Source organism: Rhopalosiphum maidis, chromosome 1, assembly GCF_003676215.2.
Source record: "Rhopalosiphum maidis isolate BTI-1 chromosome 1, ASM367621v3, whole genome shotgun sequence".
Taxonomy (NCBI): domain Eukaryota; kingdom Metazoa; phylum Arthropoda; class Insecta; order Hemiptera; family Aphididae; genus Rhopalosiphum; species Rhopalosiphum maidis.
The window spans coordinates 61,228,798-61,254,432 of NC_040877.1; the positions used below are offsets into that span (position 1 = coordinate 61,228,798).

At 27.7% G+C, this 25,635-nt stretch overlaps 2 protein-coding genes and 1 pseudogene across 3 annotated transcripts; 2 read left to right on the forward strand and 1 right to left on the reverse strand.

Annotated features, from left to right (window-relative positions):
- Positions 1–2,035: 2,035 nt before the first annotated feature.
- Positions 2,036–7,828, forward strand: LOC113560805 (glucose dehydrogenase [FAD, quinone]-like). The gene is made up of 5 exons (XM_026966891.1): positions 2,036–2,484; positions 2,633–2,774; positions 2,859–2,987; positions 3,092–3,312; positions 6,187–7,828. The coding sequence occupies exons 1-5, from the start codon at positions 2,221–2,223 to the stop codon at positions 7,315–7,317; spliced, it is 1,887 nt and encodes a 628-aa protein (XP_026822692.1). The 5' UTR covers positions 2,036–2,220; the 3' UTR covers positions 7,318–7,828.
- Positions 7,829–12,269: 4,441 nt separating this feature from the next.
- Positions 12,270–13,390, reverse strand: LOC113550391 (annotated as a pseudogene).
- Positions 13,391–20,468: 7,078 nt separating this feature from the next.
- Positions 20,469–25,635, forward strand: LOC113560755 (glucose dehydrogenase [FAD, quinone]-like). Of its 2 annotated transcripts, none has more exons than XM_026966810.1 (6): positions 20,469–20,576; positions 20,819–21,064; positions 22,063–22,204; positions 22,299–22,427; positions 23,601–23,821; positions 24,293–25,635. In XM_026966810.1, the coding sequence occupies exons 1-6, from the start codon at positions 20,556–20,558 to the stop codon at positions 25,421–25,423; spliced, it is 1,890 nt and encodes a 629-aa protein (XP_026822611.1). In that variant the 5' UTR covers positions 20,469–20,555; the 3' UTR covers positions 25,424–25,635. The 2 variants fall into 2 exon arrangements, with proteins under 2 accessions (XP_026822611.1, XP_026822612.1); XM_026966811.1 differs by lacking the exon at positions 20,469–20,576 and adding an exon at positions 20,623–20,762.

The window sequence follows — 25,635 nt, forward strand, 5'->3', positions numbered from 1 at the left end:
AATATATAGTTAATTATTATCAAACATTTATATTAACCTTGTTTTTATTCATTGTCATTTTTATTCATTTGTTAAAGACGGCATAACAAGTCTTTAACAAATACCAATAATTTTTGATTTTTTAAAAATTCTAATCTATATATATTTTTAAATTAAAACCTTAAATCATAATAATTTTTTTTAAATGTTGATAAATAAAATATCAAATATTGAATGCTTTTCATAGTTTTATTGTATTTTATAGAATTTAGATCTCAGATAAGACGTTAATGGACATCGTTCTTGATTTTAATTTTACAACTTCCTTCTAAAATAAGTCGAAGAAAAAATATTTGTTTAAAATGTTGTTTTTGTGTTTTATTTTATTGCATTTTTTAAATACTAATAAAATACTGACAAAAAATACCTTTAATTTAATTTTAAATGTTTAACTCTACTTGAAATAGAAGAAAAACTTTTAGTGAAGAATGGAAAGGATAATATAAAATGTATATAATTATGTTAGGTACGTGTTATATCTACTAAAACTAGTAACACTTACGTATTAGTATACTAACTAAAGTATTATTTTTGTTGGTTACACATGATTTACTATAACAATGGTGTTGATTAATTTGTTATTTTTTAAATATAGAACTGTTATGAATATACAATGTGTCTTATAACATTGACATTATATACATTAAATTCTTAAAATACTGAACATTTATATCTCGAATTTTTTGTCATCTTAAGCTACACGAAAATTTCCTTGAAACTATACTATTTCACAATAGTGCTATTAAAATAAAACACAATATCTTGAATTTTTCTGTTCCCCTCGATATTCAACTTAACGAGTGTTCAGTGTATATATACTATATAATATTGGTGATATTACTAATTAATAATGTTTTTAAATTCCAAAATTAAACTACCATTAAACTTAGAAAAGGATAGTTATCCACAAATCAATATATGGTTGTATAACTAGAAAATTATAATTATATTGTTATTATTAATCATATATAGATATTTATAATTATGTATACCCACATTAATATCCTTGAACAAAAAAAAAAAAAAATCTGATAACACTATATAAATATATAAGTTTAAATAATATTATTAATAAGTAAAATAATAACAAAATGTTTAATTATGATGTTCAACAAATTAAAGTCTATGATCAAAATTCAAAATGTACACGCAAATATTTTACTACACCCTATTAAGAGGTACATGATTAAGATACCTATATTTAAATATTTACAATTATAAAAATGTAAAGATAAATATAAGTTTGTACTAAAATTGGACTCTAGCTGCCTAGTAGTCCACGTTTGTGTATAGAATAATCTATTAACCAAAATCCAGAAATATGAGTGCGATAGACTTAGCAATGGATTGCTTACATGTAAAAAAAACATATGTATTTTATTAATACATATAATATAATTAAATTAACTACATTTATTATTACGAAAAAAAAGCAAGCTCTTTATAGTGTATACAATACACATTATAGTAAAGCGATATGGCTGCTATAGCTAGATAATTTTAAGCTGAGCCTTTAATCAATTTAATAACATAAATAACAATTTATAGTTATTTATTTAATAAAAAAATAATAAACAAGTTATTCTCTGATATTTTGATATTTTTATTGAACTAAAATATAATAATAATTAAATATATAACAAAAATAAAAATACACTTACATACTTACATTGTTCCTAAATAAACAGTGACATATTCTGCAAGAGACAAAAATACTAAATTTCTAGCCATTGGAGTGGCATAAGGCATAACCCTGCGACCTCACTAGGAAAAATTTCTAAATATTTATTATTTTGGATAATTGTAACTAATAAGGATTATAGGAAAGTACAAAAGAACTTAAAAATAAAAACGAAAAAAATATATGCTTACTAATAAACTACTTTTTATCTACACGACCTTCACTAGTAAATTCTTAATATTGTATAATTAGTAAAATAATCATAGTGAATTTATAATTGAACCTAGTCTCAGTTTAAATCTAGATGCAGTCAAACTATGTTTAAAGAAAAGTGTTACACGTGTAACTTGATTTGTGATTTCCATCATTTCTACAGTGATTTTTAAAATTGTATACTAAAATATATTATTTTTCGATCATTAAACAATATCCTAACTTGCCTACAAAAATACGATATATAATAGCATAAATAAGTGGTGCATACAATTATTTTTAAGAAAATGAAATTTAAAAAAATAATTTCACTATCGATTCAGGTGCGAATATCATTGTATATATTTATAGTTTCAATCGAACGTGGATTTACAATATCTAGTAGTACAGAATTTCCTCCATTATTTGAATCGACACTCAAGTATTTAGCTGAAACTTTAGAATGGGAGTCACAGGAGCCCATCAATCAGGCAAGAGTTCTTCCGGAATACGATTTCATCGTCGTCGGCGCCGGAAGTGCGGGAGCGGTAGTGGCGAGTCGATTGTCCGAAGTGAGTGTCCTTACCGAAAATATACGAGTATAATAGAGTAACGTTTAAATTAAAATATAATTGATGTGATTTCGGTGTTTTCCATTTTAATTCATAAAACTATTATTAATCCGACGATGATGATTTGTGCGGTGTTTGTGACGATCAGATCAAAAAATGGCAGGTGCTGTTGATCGAAGCTGGACAACACGCCACTCATCTCATGGACATACCATTGGCTGCTCCACTTTGGCAATTTTCCACAATCAATTGGAATTATAAGACGGTACCGATGAATAATTCGTGCCTAGGTAATTTATATAATCAATTAATATTTTGCAATAAACTAATATAGAATAAGTTGTCTATAAACGTTTGATTTCCCCGATTTATAGGTTTCGAAGGTAGACGGTGTAAATTTCCAAGGGGCAAAGTCATGGGTGGCAGTAGCATACTAAATTACATGATATATACACGTGGTAACAGAAAGGATTATGACGATTGGGCTAAAATGGGTAACACAGGTAATTGTACAAATTGTATTTAAATAATGCAATAATACGCAACTATCTCATCGAGATCGAATTTAAAAACTTAAAAATCAAAACATTTGAATACGTTTTTTAAGGTTGGGACTACGACAGTGTTCTGAAGTATTTTATTAAGTCGGAAAACGCTAACTTGTCACAGGCCGATTCGGGTTATCACGGAAAAAATGGATTGTTGTCCGTGACCGACGTCCCTTATAGGACGCCAATAGCGAAGGCTTTTGTTGATGCCGGATCGCAAATCGGACTTCCCGTTGTCGACGTCAACGGAGAAAAACAAATCGGAATCAATTATTTACAGGTAATTAATAGAAATAAATTCTGTTCTTGTATATATTTATATTTAATTTTTATTTAATATATTATACAAAACATTTAAAATATAATTATGCGCTATTAACCACGTTTTTTTTCAACTTACATTTGTATTGTTTTTGTAAACATTTACTCCTGGCTATCACATGATAATATAAGGGTTAAAAATATGTATTAATTTATACTTAAATGGTTTCTTAAATAATTTATTTCGTCCCTTGATAAATTAAAATCAATTTTAACATTTATAATCTATTCATGACAAATTATTAAAACTGTTAATTTATTAACTGTTACTACAAAACAAAACCAAAATATGTACACGTGTGAATTGTTATTGCCTATGTATTTCCTTAAAAAATCTAATTTCAATGCACAATAATTATCATTTTAAGCTTATTGAAATAATCACAGAACATATTATTATAATCAAAACTGAAATTCGCACAGTACTTACAAAAATACAAAATATTATTATGTCAACGATAGTTTTTACTTTTATATTTTATTTGTATTTAAGTCTGGATTAAGACCATTGGTATCCGTAGGTATCTTACTCGTTAAAATATGTAAAATCATAGGATAATTGTTAAAAAATGTAATAATTTAAATAAAAACATTTGCTCGTTGTCTTCCCTCAATTTTGGTTCTAGCCAATATTAAGAGGTCAAAAAGACTCAAAAAAATTCGGTCTTTCTGAATTTGGTATTGAAAACACCTGTTTTTATTTAAAAAAATGGATGTTGTATTACTCATGCGCATATTGAAAAATAAAATTTCAAAAAATTTAAATTTAAATTTCAAAAAATTTGAATTTAGGTGTTCCTTATCTCCCTATGAAAACCTGATATTAATCTGAGGCCACTGGACTGAAATATTTCGTTTTACATTTAAAACGAATCATAATATATACACAAAACATTTAAAATGGAATTATGTTGGAAAAACAAAAATAATTAAAAATTCCTTATAATATGTTAAATTTTGGTATATATTACTGTTAATTTTATACAAATTAAATACTTTTTATTATGGCGTGATTTACAAGCTAAATAATATGTATTCACTAATACTATAAAGGTGCCATACTTAAGATCGGTTTCATAAATAATTTAATTTTAATGTTAGTAATTTATAAGTATTATTAAATTACTTTAGATATTAAAAATACACAGTGTTACTAAAAAAAAAAAATTGTATTTTTTACGTGTATATTTATTGCCTACGCTGTTTCTCAAAAGAATATGATTTTAATGAATAATTTATACAAGTTTATTGATATTATCATAATTTTTTTTTAAGTTCTTTATTGAAAAAAAGATATTTAGAAATAAATTGAATTGGTTTGAAACTAACTGTGCGTAATATTATCAATCCCTGAAATATGCACAGGATACGTATATAAATACAAATATTATTATCTATATGTTAGTTCTTATACAGCGTTTATAATATGCTCGTACTTGTAACCGACGTTTTAAAATTTTGTAAATGAGTAGATGATACTGAGCTTGATACGATTATGCTAGATCAGGGGTCGGCAAGATGGTTACTTTTTGGGACAGTGGAAACAAAAATTACAATTTATATAATTTCCCAGTTTTTAAAGAGCCATAAAAACTTTTTATTTCAATATTTTAGAATTTGTTTTATATATAAGTAATTGATTTTCGATAAAAAATAAACGAATTTATACATGAAAAAAATATTTATTCATGTAATAACATACAACTATTTTTGCATAAAACATATTTAAGTATTTTAGCAATAATAATAAATAATACAGTTATTGAATAATAGACAGTTAAATCGTTATTATTACGGAGCATTATTGGTTTTGCATGTACCTATTAGGAAAGTTTGGTACACAATTTCAATTTTAGTTGATTTTGATAGCCTGTGCAAGTATTTCATATTATTAAAATCAACAAATATATAATGTAAAATAGTATATATTTATATATATGATAATATTTTTTTTATTGGTAATAAAATAATTTTTTTTGTGCATGGACCTAGAGATCCGCAACTTAAGATTGAAAGAGCCGCAATTTTCCGTTAGATTGTTTATATTTAATTATTGGTTGTGAAGGAATTTTAAAATTTTCAATACTCGAACAACTATAATTTTCATTTATAGTCATACTTTAGAAAAATCTAATTAATAAACTAATATGCATATTTTTTAAATGTATTATATTAGCATAATATGGTAAATTTTACAATCTAAAATTGTATTGAACAGACAGACAAAACTAAGAAAATGTATAAATACTAGTTAAAGAATTTAAAAAACGATAAACGACCTTGAACTTATGGCGAATATACCTATTGGTGTTGTAATAAATACCCACGTATACTTATTATACTGTTAAATATCATATTCCTAAAAAAATTATATATTATTTATAAAATTATATTTTTACTAACTCCAGTATACTAATTGTAATGTTGTTGTTTTTTAATTTGATTTTATACTAAAAACATTGTATTTCGTCTATTTAGATAAACTTTAATCATAACTAACACGAGACAGCATATTTAAGAAATTATAAAAAAAGGTGGCAAGTGAGAATCACTTTGTCGTACAATATCCAGTCATGATGGTCACTTACTTCTTAATTGGTGTGTTATTTGAATTAAATTAAAATTAAATGTGGGACACAAATTTTAAATCCAAAATCCAAATTATAATCAAGATTAAAATTCATTACGCGGAGTTTTGTTGTTTTTAACTTAATTTGAAATAAGGTTATGGATATTCGATAATTTTAATATTTGACACAGTTATTAAAATTATCTAGTTTCATATTATTATGGTCATATAAACGTATATTTTGATTTTTGTTTTAAATTTCAGACCAACATGAAAAACGGTCGCCGTTGGAGCACAAACACTGCGTTTCTGTTTCCTGCGAAAAGAAGACCAAACCTGCACGTGAAAAAGCTTAGCACAGTAACCCGGATATTGATAGATAGAGAAACGAAAAACACGGTTGGTGTAGAGTTTGTCACAAAAGGCAAGAAATATAAAGTGTTTGTGAGGAAGGAAGTGATCGTTTCCGGAGGTTCCATAAACTCGCCACAGCTGCTCATGCTGTCCGGAATCGGTCCAAAACAACATCTGACGGACCATCGCATCCCGTTGGTGAAAGACTTGCCGGTCGGCGAGAACCTGATGGACCATGTAGCGCTCGGGAGTTTGATCATGTCGATAAATGAATCCATCTCGATCCGACAGGATAACTCTTTAGAAGATCCGAACGCAATCAACGACTACCTCGTGCGCGGTGTCGGAATTAACACTGTGCCCGGGGGCACCGAGGCTCTTGCGTTGGTGGACACGGATAGGCCCGGGTCGACGGACGGACAAGCCAATCTCGAGCTGTTGATGGGGTCGGGAACGTATTCGTCTCACGAGATGATGCCTGGCCTTTGTGGCATGAGGGACGATCTGTACAACGCCGTGTACCGGGCCACCGAGGGCGCGAGCGGGTTCACGGTGTTCCCGATGTTGATGCGTCCCAAGAGCCGCGGTCGGGTGTGGCTCAAGAACGCCGACCCGTTCCGCCACCCGCTAATCGATCCCAATTATTTCGCCGACGAGACCGACCTGGACGTTATGGTAGCCGGAGTCCGACTGTTCCAGCGAATGTTGCGCACGGGCCCGATGAAGTCACTCGACGCCAAGATCCTGGACACTCCGCTGCCCGGGTGCCGGCAACACGTGTTCGACACGGACGCCTACTGGAAGTGTTCCGCTCGACAGATATCGTTCACGATCTATCACCTGTCCGGCACGTGCAAGATGGGACCGTCTTCGGATCCGTCGGCCGTCGTTGACCCGAGACTGCGCGTGCACGGCGTCCGCGGTCTGAGAGTGGTGGACGCATCGATTATGCCGGAAGTACCGTCGGCCCACACCAACGCGCCGACGATTATGATCGCGGAAAAAGCGTCCGACATGATCAAAGAGGACTGGGACGTATAGACGTATTGCAGTTAATGGCGGGACAATACGCATATGTTTACTTGTGGTTATGGTTATAGATTTTTTTTTTTTTCATTATTTTTGTATAGAGACGATTGATTATTATGTACAAATAATTTAGATAATTCAGTCCAGCCTAAGATTTCGTGTGTATCTGCCTACCAATATAACTATTATATAATAATGACCACCAATTTTATTGCTAATTAACGATTTTTTTAATATACATAACATTTGTAACATCACCGACGGTATTGTGTTATATTTGAACTCGTACATAATCTACCTATGTAATATTATTATGGCCTATCCAGCGTGTTAAGAATATTTCACACGATGCACATCTACATGTGTCACATTATTATTATGCATGTGTAATTTGTGTTGAGCTAATTTAATTACTTTACTGACCATGTTAGGGTTATCATAATATCATCTCTATCCACTGTACAGTTAATACATACTTCTATCGATATATATATATATAATGTTTTGTATACATATGTCATTTAAAAACATCACTCTGTAATATTATTTACTTCATATTATGTATATAAATTAGATACTAATTGAACATTTTATATGAAGTTATTATGTAACAAAAATACGCTTATACACGTGTATGCTTTGTACATATTTTCAAGTCGTTTTATAACAATATTATTGAAAAAAATTATTATTATTATTATTATTTTTCCTAATTTTCGTAACTTAACCTCAAAGCGTAATACGATTTAAAGTATTTTGATACCTACATTAAAATCATATTTTGGACAAGGAAGTCACTAATTATAATAGTATTTTAAATATAGACGAGTGTAAATTACACTATGTAATATATAGTTGTCTATACAAATTTTAAAAAATAGTAAAAATAAAATATTTTATAAAATTGTTATTTACATTAACACTTTACAATAAAGAAAATATTTAATAAACTTTAATAGCTTTTAAAAAAATGATTGTCTTATTTGTTAAATTGATTATCCGGTATACTTAACCAACATAAAATATACACATTACATAAAATGACTTTGTTCCTACATACCAATTAATATTTATAGTATATTATTAAATTGACATTATAATGATAGTAAATTTAATATTCACCAAATATACGAAGAAACTCAAAGGAACACTTATTAATCACAATTTCCATTAAATTACGTGTTAAAATGCACTAATTAATGCTTATAGAACTCACTATACTACCGAAACGTTTAAGATAATTGGGAAAAATTCTCACTTAAATAAAAAAAATGTATGTACGTAATTATTATTAAATATATAATGATGTTGTGTTAGTTGAAAATACATTTCTTATGAAATAATAATAATATATTACATTATTTTCAATAAATTGCACAATGCGCATATTATGTATTTTGCAATTAGAGCTAAATCAACACATATAAATTCAAAAAAATTACCTATTCGATATTTGTTCTCGTATCGACGCCATCAATCGGCGGTAGTAAGTTTAAAAGACAAATTATTTTTATGTATTAATATGTGCCAATAATTGTATTCATTGTAGCTAGTCCGCAGTTTGGTCCAATAGGTGTGTATGTTTTTGTATAATTTTTATTATATTTAAATTTGCACTATTGTGTAGAAGATGTATATGTATATAAGTGTATTACCTACATTCCAGATGTGATTAAGTCCGTGATTTATATCGTATAAAAAAACTTTTAATTAAAAGCGAAAAATATCAGAAAAATGTTTTGCTTATAGGTACGACATAACGATATTTTGTAGAATGAGTCAATTAATCGTTAGTGGTGGCTACTGTACATAAATAATATTAGTTATTGCAGTCGTAAGAATCGAAGTATAGTTTTATTATTGATAAGAGCCTCTTTAAATGATGCTCAAACCCTCAGGAAAACAGAAACTACTCCGTAAAGAGATTAATGACTATAAAGAAAAAAAACCTTCTCCGAAGGAGTTTATAATTGGTTTGGAAAACTAAGCTACAAATTATGAAATTATATAATATATATAGTAAACGACTGCATTTGAATTGGTTCCCATATCTGAGAATTCCCAACCGGATTGGTTCCCGACATTTTAGGTAAGACACAACCGAATTAGTTTCTGATATTCTAGGTTGGCAGCACACATCGAAATTGGTTTCCAAAAAACACTTTCGAAAAAGACGAAATACAGTCTAATAATATTTTTAATAATAACAGTAAGTTTAACAGTTGTTTCTATTTCACACATCTATACATCTTTCAATTCATGGATTAATTAAAAGAAGTCCAAATTGAAACATGTATATATGTAAAATTGCAAAGTACAGAGAAACTACAATATCTTAAATCTAAAAATAAGGAAATATAATAAAATATAAAACAAAAATAATGAAATAAATAGATTATAAAAAATGTTTGTTATACATTTTTATCTCAATAATATACACTATTTATATATATAAAAAAAGAAATGGACGAATTAATAAGATATTATATGTTTATTATTATTTATTTTATATTTTATATTTTTAATTAGAAAAAAAACATTATTATTATTATTTATATCATAAAAATTATAAAAATTAAAGTGGCGAAAAATTGTAATTTTTAACCATATATATGCATAATATTATATGAACAGTCATAAGTCTATATAAAATTGGAAGGAAAATAGAATATAATTTGACCCGGGAACTCGGAAACCAATTCGAATACACCGTAGTTAACGAATAATAAAGATTTTAGTTATTTTGATGTACAACAGTTTAAAATATTTTTAGGGGGGGGCTGATAAATTTTGGTAAAATACAATTTTAAGACTTTTGTAAAAATTTTCATAGACCATTAAAAATTAAAATAATTTTTAAATTAGTAGAATGTATTTGTATATTCTGAACACTTTTGGGCAGGGAGATTTTATAAGTTTAAGTGGGACTTTCCGGCTCAAGCCAATTTTTCCCTGAAACACAAAAAAACACTGTTTTTCAAAAACCATAATGTTTTTTCTGAGCACTTTTGGACAGGGAGATTTCAAAAATTCAAGCGAAAATTTCCTCCTTAACACCATTTTTTTCTCCTGTATATCATACATGTTGGTTACACTGTATTTTTTAAAAAAGCTATAAATTGTTTATTTAATCCACTTTAGTTCAGTTAGTAATAAACCTTTGTTTGTTCAAGTTCTGTTATTTTTTTACAACAATTTTTTAATAAGTGAATATTTTCAGTTTAAAAAATGAATTTTCAAAAATGTTTGCTCACTTATTACTTTAGTACGAAACAATGTATATCCTGCACATCCACGATATACTACATTTTCATCAAGATTGAAAACATTCAATTTATTTCCACTAACTTCATCTCAAGATAAATATTAATTAGCTCTGAATGCAGTTTTATATATTCAGTAAAAAAAGATATCGTTGAATGTTTTTGCTGAGGATTTATCTTACATAATTGGGAAAAATATGATAATCCGTGGTTCGAACACTCAAGATGGAATCCGAAATTTATATATGTACTTTTATTAAAAGGAAATCAGTTTATTGAAAATGTGATAAAAAAAATACGGTAATATTAACAACATTTGTGAATGTAATTGTGAATCTAGGTCATATGATACTGTTTGCTAACAAATTGTATGATTACTTCTAACTTTTTTATGCTATGATAAATAATTTAAATGTGTTAATACATGATTTAATACCCCGTGAACATGTGGTCTAGTAGGATAACGCGTCTAGTTTAAATTAAATATGTTAATGTTTATAAAATTTCAGGTTCTATGGTTAGGTAAGTAGGTATGTATAATAACCCTTTACTCGCTATCTGACTAGGCTAAATGTTCACATTTAAAAAAAAAAAATTTCTATCCCTCCCCCCACAGGTTTAGTATATAATATGTAGAAGTAAATAAAAATTAGTAGTTTAAGCTAAGCTTCATACTGATCATATTCATACTTCAAAACAATAGCTGTTTACTACATTTTTTTTTTTTTAATATTTTAGAAAATTACTGTTGTTCAAAAAGTGTTCACCATTGGTAGAACTCATCGTCATATAATATGAATCCATCACTCGTTGTATCAAAAGCAGTGTTCGATATCCGTCCTTTTAGCAAGAAAAGTGTGACGGTTGGACTTCTAGTTAATAAACAAATTTCAATTATTATATTATTAGAATGTAAATTAACTAAAAAAGTTGTAACGCTAGATCTAGAACAATGGTGCAAATTAATGTGTGAAAACAATTTTAGTACAATTATTAATAATTTACATACTCGATGTAAACGTGTTAGAATTGCAGACTTTTTACTTTAATTTTAACTTTTTCTACTCTGTTAACGTAAACCAATCAACTATTGTTTTATATTCTAATGATAATTACATAACATTATCTCATGTTGATCTTCGTCGTTTAAAACAATTACAACATTGTATAGACTTGTATATAGAATGAAAAACAAAAAAAGTTGGAATCATACCAAAAAACATTCGATACGCGTTAATAAAGGCTGACGTTAACGGGTTACCATTCTCTTGTCAACGAAACGAGTTTACAAACCAATATATTCAAAATTATGATTTCAGCAATATACAAAGTGATGATATTTCATTCATGTAAGAGCTATTATAATTTAATTTTAATTCTTTATCAGACATGTTTTTTCAGGATTTAATAATATTGTAATAACAAAAAAAATATATTTATATATTTATGAATTTTTCGAAATATTTCGCTATCAACAAAAATATATCATTATTTATTAATCTGCTTATATAGTTATATATTAACTGTTAATAATAATTTTTATATTATTTTTTTTTATTTTAATCTATAAATGTATTATTTTATTTTTATTTAAATAAAAAAACAAGACATAATATATTGCAAACAAAGTTTTGTTATTGATTTTCTACCATCACTATTATAAATATATAGTTTATTTATAATACATATCAAATTCGTGTAATTTTTTATTCGAATCTTTCATGAAATGGTCGAAAAGTGTTTGGACCAATTCGTTCAGCTCACTCGATATTGTTTAATCCTTTACTTGATTGGTTATGCAAGCTTCATTGAACATTCAGCATGTTTCCATCTGTAAAAAATATTCATACAAAAATTATTTTATAATAATATCTTACTTAAAAAATAAATAACTATAGTATTATTGTATACTATAGTTATTTAGTTAAATTTTAAGCGATAGTAAAATAATATAATATATCACCTGTCCTTGGAATCAACATGCTCAATGTTTTTCGTTTTATAATGTGACAACGTCAAATAGTCAGTAGATTTTTCGTCAGCAGGTGCCTTTACAATCAAAATCCCGTCGTCTTGTCAAATGCTTATTGAATTTGTAATTTCTAGTCCAATTTTCTGATATTTCATCATTTTTTCAATTTTTTTTCGTTAAGAAACATTCTATAAGAGAATAATCTAATTATAATTTTGTTCACCTGATGTGTTATGTAAATCACTCACTTTTTTTATTTTTTTACATTGATTTTTTTCTCGTAGGTCCTCTTTTGACTACCCGGTTTTATTCCTGTTTTTCTGTCTTGCGTTTCTATCATATTCACCAATAACCATAATAAGAGATTAGTTAATGTTTTTTTAGTTTATAAATAGTTTTAATTAAATGTTTAATAATTTTAACATTTAAAAAGTAATAGTTACGTTATATTTATCTTTACCAATTATGACTTAATATTTGATTCTATTACAATATAAAAATATATAGATATATTTTTTTATACTTACATCGCTTACAGCAAAAGATTCTTCATCATCAATCCTAAATTAATTGACCGACATTATTTTATTTTTTTGAAAGGTATTTCAATTTAATAAAAATAAAAACTATTTGTATAAATACATGGGCTCGCTGTAGACTCGTTGAAGTAGACTGAAAATGCTATATCAAAAGGCTTCCTTATAAACGTGTTCTCTCCTGGTCTCATAGAATGGAAACCACATCTATATCTACCTTCATTCACTTCACGTGTTTTATCGATAACCATAAATCCATAATCATTATGATTCCAACATAGATGAGAAATTTTCCGAAATTCAGAGAAATCCATATCTGCCGATAAATGGTCATTAAATACATGGCGTAAATTCGTATCATGTTGTTTAAGTATTATTAAAAATTTCGAGTTATCTCTTACTAACTGTTTTGGTATTTTACAATAGGTTTGTGCTAAATAAAATATAGAACTAGCACCTGAATGCCTACACATTGAGAAGAATTGCTTAATTACAGATTGTGGATCACAAATCACATCATCAAAAATTATGATAACATTTTTCTTAGTTAAGTTTGGTTTTATAACTTTATCAGCAACTGTAAAAATGAAAAAATTGGCACCTTTTATATCGTTTATTATTTTTTATAATAAAACATATTTTTCTTGATTAGAAGTTTTAGAGTATAAATAAATATTCTCAAATCTTAATCCGTTTTCATGTGTGATTAGATTATACATTATATTTGTTTTACCTAAACAACTAGGACCAACTATAATAGCACGTATAGTATCCGGTAATAATAGTCTGTGTCTTGATGATTTCTTTATTATTTGAGCATCTACGTTTAAAATATCTAATTTATCTTTCTGTACAATCAAATCCATTTTCTTATAAATACTCTAGAATTTTCAAATTATAATCAGTTATAGATGATGGATTCAACCCATAAGTAGAAATCAGATAAGACTGGCAAAGGTTTCGTAAATTTCCTTATAAATAGTCTCCCGTTTGAAGCCCATGTTCCGAAATATCAGTATTGTGGACCTGGTACGAAATTAAAAAAGAGGTTAGATCGTGGCGATAAAGGAATAAATCCATTGGATACTGCATGTCGTGATCACGGTATTGTGTATGCGACTATCAAAAATTTAGACGATAAACATAACGCTGATAAGGTGTTAGAACTCCGTGCTTGGGAAAGATTTAAAGCAAAAGATACACCAAGAAAAGAGAAAATTGTAGCGTTCGCAGTAGCTAACACAATGAAAGCTAAAAGAAAAATAGTATGGGCTGTAAAGGTAAACGGGGACGTGTTAATAAAATAAAAAATGGGACACGAGTTGCTATAAAAAAAATAAAGGTTAAGAAAAATTATAGAGGTAAAAGACTGATTTTAGCACCGGGTCAGTCAGGTGGTGCAATTCCCTTAATACCTATTTTCGCAGGATTATCGGCACTTGGTAGTTTAATGTCTAGAAGTGCTAATGTGTGTAATGTAATCTAAAAAGAAAATAGAAAAAAAGATAACGGATTCGATTTAAAAAATAAAGGATCGAGAAAAAAAAACTGATGAAAACGCTAACAGACCACTTACATTTAGAGATATTATAAAATATGTTACAAAGTTTAATATTATTCATTTCCGTGGCGTCTTTTCACGAGATGACTTGCCTAAAAAACCTTTAGATTGAATGTTGCATATTAAACTTGGACGTATCTTCAGGTGATGGAAGTCATTGGGTAGTGTTTTATAAAAATAAAGATTAAGTTATATATTTAATACCTTCGGTGATTTACCTCCACCAATTGAATTACAAAAATACTTTAAGGGAAACAAAATTATAAATAACTATTCAAATTATCAAGATTATAACACATTTAATTGCGGACATTAATGTCTTGATTTTTTACAATGTATGAATCAATCACTCACTTTAAGTTTGACAGGTAATGATACTACATTATCTTCAAATTATTTCCGGTCTCTAAACGTGTACGAAAACTCTGAAATAGCTTTGTTATGTTTACAAACGTTCAATTGGTTTCCAAACATAAATTCTTCTAATAAAAAATTTGCTATAAAAGTAATAGACGATAATGATAACGATAGAAATATATGTTATATTGCATTAAAAACGGGATGTTACGAAATTACAGATAATGACCGTCAAATTAAGAAGCAAATAAATTCTTACAATAAAGAAAATGGTACAAATTTAACATTCGATATTTCAGTTGACCATAATGATTTTAGTTCATACATAAGATGTAATGGTAAAATTATGTTTAATATGGTTAATGGAATAGCACCTATATTAGGATTTGAAAAACGAGACTATCCTCCGGAGTATGCAATTCATCGATCAGAAAAAGTTGTAAATTTAAACACAATTAATTCTATAAAAGTGATGTGTATTATAACTCAAGGATCATTCAACAATCACCTTCAAAGTCATACGATTTACGAGTTTTTTTCCGAGTGAAAAGACTGAGACAAAAGTTGTTCAATTATCACAAAATGTAATATATTATAAATAAAATAAAATAAATATTGATTCAATAACTGTACAATTAGTTGATCAGGATTTTAATCAAATCGAAAATTTTGGTGACACTTTAACAGTCGTGTTACATATTAAACGTTACGGTTCTTAAGATGGGATTAAAATACAATACGTATAAACCCATTACTTCACGTTAATCAAACTAGTCATACCACTAAAGTGTTACCGATAACATCGACTAAAGTAAAAAAATTAACGGTGAAAAATAAAAAAATTCTAAAAGCTCTTGGTTATAAACTAAATCAAAATGCCTGAAAGTGATATTTTGGATATAAGTTCACGATTCGAAACGGATTCTAAAATTAAGAAAATTGAATATCATTCATTACACCATAGACGACTTAATTTAGTAATAATGATGAAATACGTATATCAATCCAGCAAACAGATGTTTATCTGTATCTGCATGAAAGTTTTATATTTATAGAAGGTACAATATCAGATGCTACAAAAGTAAAACTTTCTAATAATGGTTTTTCCTATCTCTTTGAACAAATACGACTTGAAATATATGGGATAAAGTAGATAGCACATGTGTAGTTGGTATTACAAGCTCATTGATAGGTTATCTATCAGGTACGCCAGATAACTTTAATTGTTATGAAAATGCAGGATGGATTTTTAAAAATAATACAAACCCTGTAAATGCTAATGATAAATTTAGTGCCTGCATTCCACTGAAATATTGGTTAGGTACATTTGAAGACTTTAAAAAAGTATTAGTCATTCTAGATTAGAACTAATATTAACTTGAAGTCATAGTGATTTAAATGTGTTAAACCTAAAAACTAGTGGAAGTGCAAATTCTGGAAAAATTGTTTTGAATAAAATAGTTTGGAAGGTACCACATATGACTGTTGATGATGAAAAAAGGTTGAAATTATTAAAACTTAAAGAAAAAGAAAAATGTTTGTTTATCCCGTTCAGATCTTTGGAAACCTTTGAATATCCTGAAATTGGGCTCCCTAAAAAAGTTGTACGGAACCTGAAAACTGCTTCGAAATTAGAAAAACCTCGTTTCATAATAATTGGGTTACAAAAGGGGCGTAAAAATTCAATAGAAAAAGATTGTAGTATTTGATCATTGTAATCTAACAAATGTAAAGGTTTTTATTAAACTCAATAGCTTATCAGTATGATAATTTAAATTTAAATTTTTCTAAAAATAATTTTACCTTATTATATGATATGTATACATCATTTCAAGAATCATACTACGAAAAAAATATTCGGAACCCAATATTAAGTCCTTCTAATTTTCTAACAAACGCTCCAATTGTAGTTATCGATACTTCAATATAGAATGATTCAGCAACAGCTTCATTAGTAGATGTTCAATTAGAAATTGAGGCATCAGAACCTCTTACAAGTGTAACTGCTTATGGTTTATTAATTCATGATCGTATTGTAGAATATATACCTTTCACTAGAGAAGTAAAAACACTAGTATAAATAATTTAGAATTAAAGTTACATAATATTTAATGAAACAACATATTATATTAATAAATTATTTTTTATTTTAATCAAACAGTGTTCTTATTCAATAAAAAAAAAAACAATTATTTTTTTAAAAAGTGTGTAAAAATCAATTCTCGATGTTTTTTTCGTGTTATAGGGAAAACAAATGGCTTGAGCAGGAAACTCCTGCTTAAGCTTTTAAAATTTCCCTGCCCAAAAGTGCTCAGAACACACAAACACATACTACTTAAATTTTCTTTATATTTATGCACTGCTGCAGCCCCCTGGCCACGTCACTGATATAATACGATAAAATTATAGGATAACTGAATAAAACCAGTCCAGTCAACTCTTACTATAGTATAGTCTTATATCTAAAATAAATGTGGAACAAACTATATATTAATACGATACTTTTAAAACTGAATAGTACTATTTAGTATACAACTTTATAACATTTTATATCTACCATAATATAACAACATATTTGTTTCAGAAAGTCATATCATTAAGTAAAGGTAATAAGGTATAGTGGTATATATGGTCTTTTAGACTGCAAGGCTATTGAAAGTCCTTCATCGTATTATTTAGAAGATTATCACATTTTTTCAAGTTTTTTTTAACAATTTTTCTTCAAATAACATTTGTTATATTATTAAAAATAAATAAAAAAAAAATCATCGAAAAATTTGAAGTATTTTACTACTGTATACAGTTTTATTTAAAATGTTTTTCTAAAATAAATACATTTTTTAAAATATTTTAAACTGTTTATAGGTAAATAAATATTGTAATTTATTGTAGTATGGTAATTTATATTATCAAATATTTTAAGTTAAACGAGCTTGAACTTGGATAATCCAACGTTCTTATAATTATTACTAATTTATAAAGATCAAAAATTCATATTAGGTAGGTACAATTATTTTGATGTGTATCTAAGAATTCAAAATTAAAAAAAAAAATAATTTAATTATTTTTTCCATTTTATTAGTTAATACTTGAAAATGTATTTCAAAGTTTTTCATATTTTTTATGGCATTTTAAAATGTCTGAAATTACATATAGGTATAATTTATTTTTATATAAACATTTAATGTTTTAATTTTGATATCGACAAAATTGGATTATTAAACGAAAAAAAGGAGGAAATAGGTAACCACTAATAGGTTACTGAAATAAAGGATATGTTAAATTGTAATTCAATGATAATGCATTGCTTATGATTAACAATTTTGAGTGAAGATAATCTGTCAGTCTAGTATCGTATAAATATATTAACTAATTAATATGTTACAGTAGTTAATTATTATAATAAATAATTTAACTATTAGTTATAGTAACTATAAATACCACTAAACTAGAGAAAATTGCATAAATAATTAATCTAAATGCTATGAAAACGTCACTGTTTGTTAAATAAAATCGAATAATAAACTAAAACATATACCCTACTAACAATATTTTAAAATATAACAAATCGTTATTCTTTGTTTAAATATTTAATTTCGTTCAATTTAAATATTAAATGTTCATTAAAAAATTGCGTATTATGTTTTTTATTTTTATTTATTTTTATTATACGTATAAAATAAAAATTTATTATTATTTATTTTTATTATACGTATAAAATAAAAATGTATTATTATTTATTATATATAAATATATTTTATTTTTATTTTCATATTGTCAAAATCTGGTATATTGTAAACATTCGCTTTTTTCTTTTTTTTATCCAATTGTGTAATAATGTAAATAAACATTATTTTTAAATGGATAATCCCATTTAAATTTATAATTTTTTTAATATATTATATTGTGATGAAATTGGTTGACAATTTTTGTTTAATAACAGTCTATATTCTTATAGAATATAAATTTATTGATTTTGGCTGGTATAACATTTAAATTAGACAACCACAAGTAAGTAATTATTAGGAATTTATTAGCATATATTTGTTTAAGTTGTATACTTAACACTTTTTAATTTATTGCTAGATTTAATATTTTATTAACGTATAATTTATTAAAATACATAACCGTTTTTATTGAGTTTTAAAATTATAATACGTTAAAGTTGTTTCATTTAAGTTTATTTATATGTTTAAGTTATCACATTCTAGGTCGGCTCGCTTCATATATTTTACCCGTGTTAAAAAAAATAATACATCGATGTATTCCCAATATTTTACATATTATTTTGTTTATAATTTTTTTGATTCAATTTGTATGGTAAAAGAAACAGAATAACCTATTTAACTGTATACTAGTATATTAAAAAATAATGTAGAATAACATTTTTATATTTAATTCGTCTAATATTTTAAAATTAAAAACTAAATCTAATCATAAATTAGTATTAAACTAAGTGTATACAATATTACTTTGTGTTTTCTTTTTTAAGTTTCCGTTTTTGCATGGTTAGCATTCAGTAGAGTAATAAAACAACTTATAAATAGAACGTTTATTATAATTAATAACAAATCGTCGAGTTTCCTTCGATTTTAAGAAATTGATAAAAAATGTAAATCATGTATAATATGTATTTTAGATTCTGAACGAAGAGATATAAATGTATTGATTTTATAAAGATGTGTCATGTGTGTTTTATTTTGTCTGTCAAGAAAAGTTTCGATTTTTATTTTAAAGAATGGTTTTGGATATAAAACTAGGTCTAGTTTGTACTTGAGAAAGATCAAAATTAATATTCTTACTACTGTTTTTATAATAGGAAAAAACAACCAAACAAATTAAGGAAAAACTGAAAATTTTACGCAAATCTTATGTTATTTTTAAAATAAATAATTATTTTGACACTATATGATGGTTAACTTTTACGTAAATTATTAATTATAATAGGGCCAATTTTAAGGAACATATTTTAGTATTTTAAGCGATTTTATCTTAGAATTATACGATAATGCGTATAACTTCACAGAATATTTGTTTTTATACTGTTGAATGTTAAATCGCAATGTTGTTCACCATTGAATATAAAAATAACTAAAATCCTATCTGGTTTAAGTAATTAAGCACAAACAACATAAAACTGGGTGTGTAAAAATATTATTTCATCAGAAAAATCCTAAAGGTTATTGAACGATTATGCAACTAAATTATACATTTTCAAATACCAAATACCTACCAATACTATTCGTAGTACCTACTTGTAATAGTAGATTAACTATAATTGTACTTTCGCTCGTTACTTTAAAAAAAATATCTTCATATCGATTTGTTAAATGACAACCATTTTGATCATACATTTGTAATTTGATAAACCGTTAGTGCTCATAAATAATGAAAATGTTAGCGCACGCCGCACATGGACTTTTAAGAAAATAACTAAACGGATAATGAAGAGTGTAAAATTAATAATAATACATCTTATCTTATATTTTAATCCTGCAAATATCAAGCGAGCGAAAAAAAAAACAAGAAACGAGTTTTGCGCAGAATGACCTTCAAAGTCTATGCCATTGGTAATGAGTGAGGTTAGTATAAACTGATATCGGTTTTATACATCCTGGGAGGACGTTTAATGCGATCACCTGATCATACAGTTAAACGACTAAAATTTTAAATAATAACATATAAAGATCGTCGTATACGGCTGCTGTGAATTTTGTTGATTTAATTTACATTTGCCGTGAGCTCGTGGTTGAAATATAACGTTTATCGTATGTAAATCATCTATTCGCGAAAATATATTATTATGGTTTTCGCTTCATTACAGTTTCAGGCACAGACAATCATGGTTTTGTTATTAATGTTGCAATGCTTGTTTGTGATTATCGTTCGAAGTTCACCGTCGCCGTCATACTATCCACCGCTATTCGAATCGACATTAAAGTATTTGGGAGAAACTCTAGAATGGGAATCAAATGAAACCATTGACCAGAAAAACCTGCTTCCAGAATACGATTTTGTCATTGTCGGTGCCGGAAGTGCCGGATCAGTAGTGGCAAGCAGACTGTCCGAAGTAAGTATAATTAAAATATTCGTAATAAGTAGTTTTCAAAGATTTTAATATATTATAAAAATATCCAAGTTATAGTAGCATATTGATAGTTAATATCAGTGCTTTTTAAACTGGGGGACCGCGGCCATATGACTAGTGGGCCGTGAAATATATAATATATATCTAACTTAATCCTGTAGTTCATAAAATAATTAATGATTTTAATAAAGGGAGCCTTGACAGTTTCACATTAAATTTAGAGGGGGGGGGCGTGACAAAAAATTTGAAAAGCACTGGATATCATTTGAATGTTTTATTTATATAGGTATTATATATTTATTTATACGTATATTTTTTTTAAGCACCATATGATACATTATATATTTATTATTAAAGTAATAAATTTATAGTTTTATCAACAAAAAATATATAAATTAAGAATTTTATTTTCTGAAAATACATTTTTTTTTAAATAAATTATGTAATTTCATAATGTATAACAATAACATAAAATAATAGTTCATAAATAGTAAGTAATTTATTAAAGTAATAATTCTTCGTTTAAAACATTGTTACAATTTCAAAATAGAAAAAATAATAATAATATTACACAGATACTTTGGCTATTAATAACCTCTTCTTCCGCAGTTTTGAATACAAATTGAATACAATTCTACAATCGTAGGATCAACAAAATATTTATTAAAAAAGTTAGTTAATTATATAATATTTAAGTTATAACTAATAAGGAAATAGTAATAAGGTAATAAACTAATAACCAATAAATTAATAATAATTAAACAGTTATCTGTTTTAGAAAATCAAATAAATTTAATAGGATCACGATGGCATAGAAGTAGGTACCTACGTTAAAAACTTAAATATTTATAATTTATATTATAATGTTTAAAATAAATATGAATTCGACCGAAAAAACCCTAAACAGATATATAGTTTACCTATAGTTTTGTATTGCAATTTTCCATAACAAATAATACGGTTTTATATTCGATGGGCAGGTCAAAAAATGGCAGGTACTATTAATTGAAGCTGGACAACATGCCGCACATATCATGGACGTGCCATTGGTTGCTCCGTTTTTACAATATTCCTCGATCAATTGGAAATACAGGACAGTACCGATGAACAATTCGTGCTTAGGTACTATTATATGATAAAATAATCTTTTGTATCCAATTAATAGAGTCAATTGTCTGTTTATTTGCAATAAACGTTTGACTTTTCTGATTTATAGGTTTCGAGGGCAATCGGTGTAAATTTCCAAGGGGCAAAGTCATGGGTGGCAGCAGTGTACTAAATTATATGATATATACACGTGGTAACAGAAAGGATTATGACGATTGGGCAGATATGGGTAACACAGGTAATTGTGCAAATTTTATTTCAATAAAATAACTATTTTTTAAATTAAGAAAATTTTTTAAGTTCGAGTAATTATTAATAACTACTTATAGGGAACTTAATATTAAATGTGGTTTTATAATAAAAGGTTTTCAAAATTGTTCTATAAAAATTTCTCGTTTTATACATTTTCAACTGCAAAATAATTTTCAAGTTTTCATGATTTTGATGAATTTTATCAAAATTTGTACTGTATCTGTAAGGAGAATTTGTATAAAATGTTCAAGTATTTTTATTCCACAAATAATTTCATATGTCAAATGTATATAAATAACTCAAAAATAGTATAAATATTTTTAAAAGTCTATAATGTATGGTAAATGATCATTTCAAAAATTAGTGAAAATTTCAAGTTTCTAGAATTATTTGTTTTTTATTTACAACATAATATCAAAAATCGTTCGAGAATAAATAGTTAGGTATACGAGTATAACTGGTGATATGAAATGTTAGAAACATTTTAAACGCTCATAAAAAATTAATTTAAAATTCCACTACATTTTTATGTAGTACCTAATAAAATAAATTTAACCTATAGATTTTACTAATTCTATTAACATTTTAAATTTATACGTCTATGAAAATATACTGAGGCTATACATTTTCGATATTTTTTAATCGGTAAATTAACAATGTATGAGAAACCTTGTATACAACTTTAAGTATATTAACCTAAACTAATCAGCAAATAATTTTTTATTGACATTTATGAATAAAAATTTGAAAATTACAAATCTCCATTAATAACTTAAAATATAAATGGAAATTATATTATGAATAGAAAGTAATCATAAACATATTTGGTGAAAATATCATGTATCTATAGTTATTTGTTATTGATTTACACCAAAAAACTTTTATTAAAAATTGGATTTGCGTAAAAATTCCCGTTATTCCTTAATTTCTTTTTGTTTTATTTTGAAAAAAATTCAACTTTTAAATTTTGACTTTTATAAAGTACAAACTGGATCTATTTTTTTTCCAAAACTACCTTTAGAGTAAAAAATTTGGTTATCTATCGTGTTTACAGAAAAAAAAACACACATCATAGAATCAATACATTCATGGCATTACTCAGAATATAAAATTCAAATAATAAAACTTTAAAATTTTAAATTTTAATACTTATTTTAAGGTTGGAACTATGACAATGTTTTCAAGTACTTCATTAAATCAGAAAGTGCTAACTTGTCAGATGCCGATCCGAGTTATCACGGAAGTAACGGATTGTTATCGGTGACAAATGTTCCTTACAAAACTCAAATAGCAAAGGCATTTGTGGAAGCTGGCTCGCAAATCGGACTTCCAGTTGTAGATTTCAACGGGAAAAAACAAATAGGGATAAATTATTTACAGGTAATTTGGAATCAATGTGGTATACATCATAAGTGTATAGTTTTAACATCACAGTTTTACGAACATATAAGTAATTTGTAACTTACTAAAAACATTTAAAAATCATAAATATATCATAATATTATAAAACGAATATTAAAATAAAGCTATTCTAACACTATACAATAGTTACATTAGATGTTTAATAACATACTCGTAAAATTGACCCCTCATTAAAAATGTTAAAATAATAACACTAATAAACTATTTAGGAATAATAAGGTTACAATAAAGCTGCAAATCTTTTTCAATAAAAATATGTATACGATTGGTTATCTGCAATTACCTAAGCTTATATTTGTGAGTGGAATTTAGTAATATATATGTATAACACAATTGTAAAAGCATAAAGATATATAACCGTACTGTAATTATTATAATTCAATCAAACATTATGAAATTGTATATTTTTTAATTTTAAAATTATTTTAGACGACCATGAAAAATGGGCTCCGTTATAGTACGAACACAGCGTTTCTTTTCCCAGCGAAAAAGAGATCAAATCTGCACGTAAAAAAGCTCAGTATGGTAACGCGCATACTGATCGACGGATCGACGAAGAAAGCAATCGGCGTGGAGTTTGTCAGGGGTGGGAAAAAAACCAGAGTGTACGCACGGAAGGAAGTGATCGTTTCAGGTGGAGCCATAAACACTCCGCAGCTGCTCATTTTGTCCGGAATCGGGCCCAAACAACACTTGGCGGACCTTCGGATCCCGTTGGTGAAAGACTTGGCCGTTGGTGAGAATCTGATGGACCACGTGGCGCTGGGAGGTCTGACAGTGACGGTGAACGATACTGTATCAATAAGGCTGCATAAGGTGCTTGATGATCCAAATATTCTAAACGACTTTTTGCATAACCACAACGGCATCTATACAGTGCCGGGTGGCCCCGAAGCTTTGGCCTTTGTGGACGTGGACAAGCCGATTTCGGAAAATGGGCGTACCAATCTCGAGCTGCTGCTAGTGTCAGGACTATACTCGTCCCACGAACTTATGCCTAAGCTTTGTGGTATGAGGAGTGATCTGTACGATGCCGTATACCGGCAAACCGATGGCATGGACGGGTTCATAGTGTTCCCAATGGTAATGCGTCCCAAAAGTCGCGGTCGGGTGTGGCTGAGGGATGCCAATCCGTATCACCACCCGCTAATCGACCCCAATTATTTCGCCGACGAAACTGATCTGGACGTTATAGTAGCCGGAGTCCGACTGTTCCAGCGAATGTTGCGCACGGGCCCGATGAAGTCACTTGGCGCTAAGATCCTGGACACTCCACTGCCCGGATGTCGGCAACACGTTTTCGACACGGATGCCTACTGGAAATGTTCCGCTCGACAGATGTCGTTCACGATCTATCACCTGTCCGGCACGTGCAAGATGGGACCGGCTTCGGATCCGTCGGCCGTCGTTGACCCGAGACTGCGCGTGTACGGCGTCCGCGGTCTGAGAGTGGTGGACGCATCGATTATGCCGGAAGTACCGTCGGCCCATACCAACGCGCCGACGATTATGATTGCGGAAAAAGCGTCCGACATGATCAAAGAGGACTGGGGTGTATAGACGTGGAAAATAATGAAGCAGTTATAATATTAAAATGAGTGTTAAGAATATTGATTTAAGGGAGCAACATCATTTGAGTACACGTATATGCATCATCTTTGTCTCATGTGAATACTCGTATTTAACATACGAGTATTTCTAAATACCTCTATAAAGATCTTTAGTTTTGAATTTGTATACCCATTTTCAATTATATTTACATTATTGTTTTA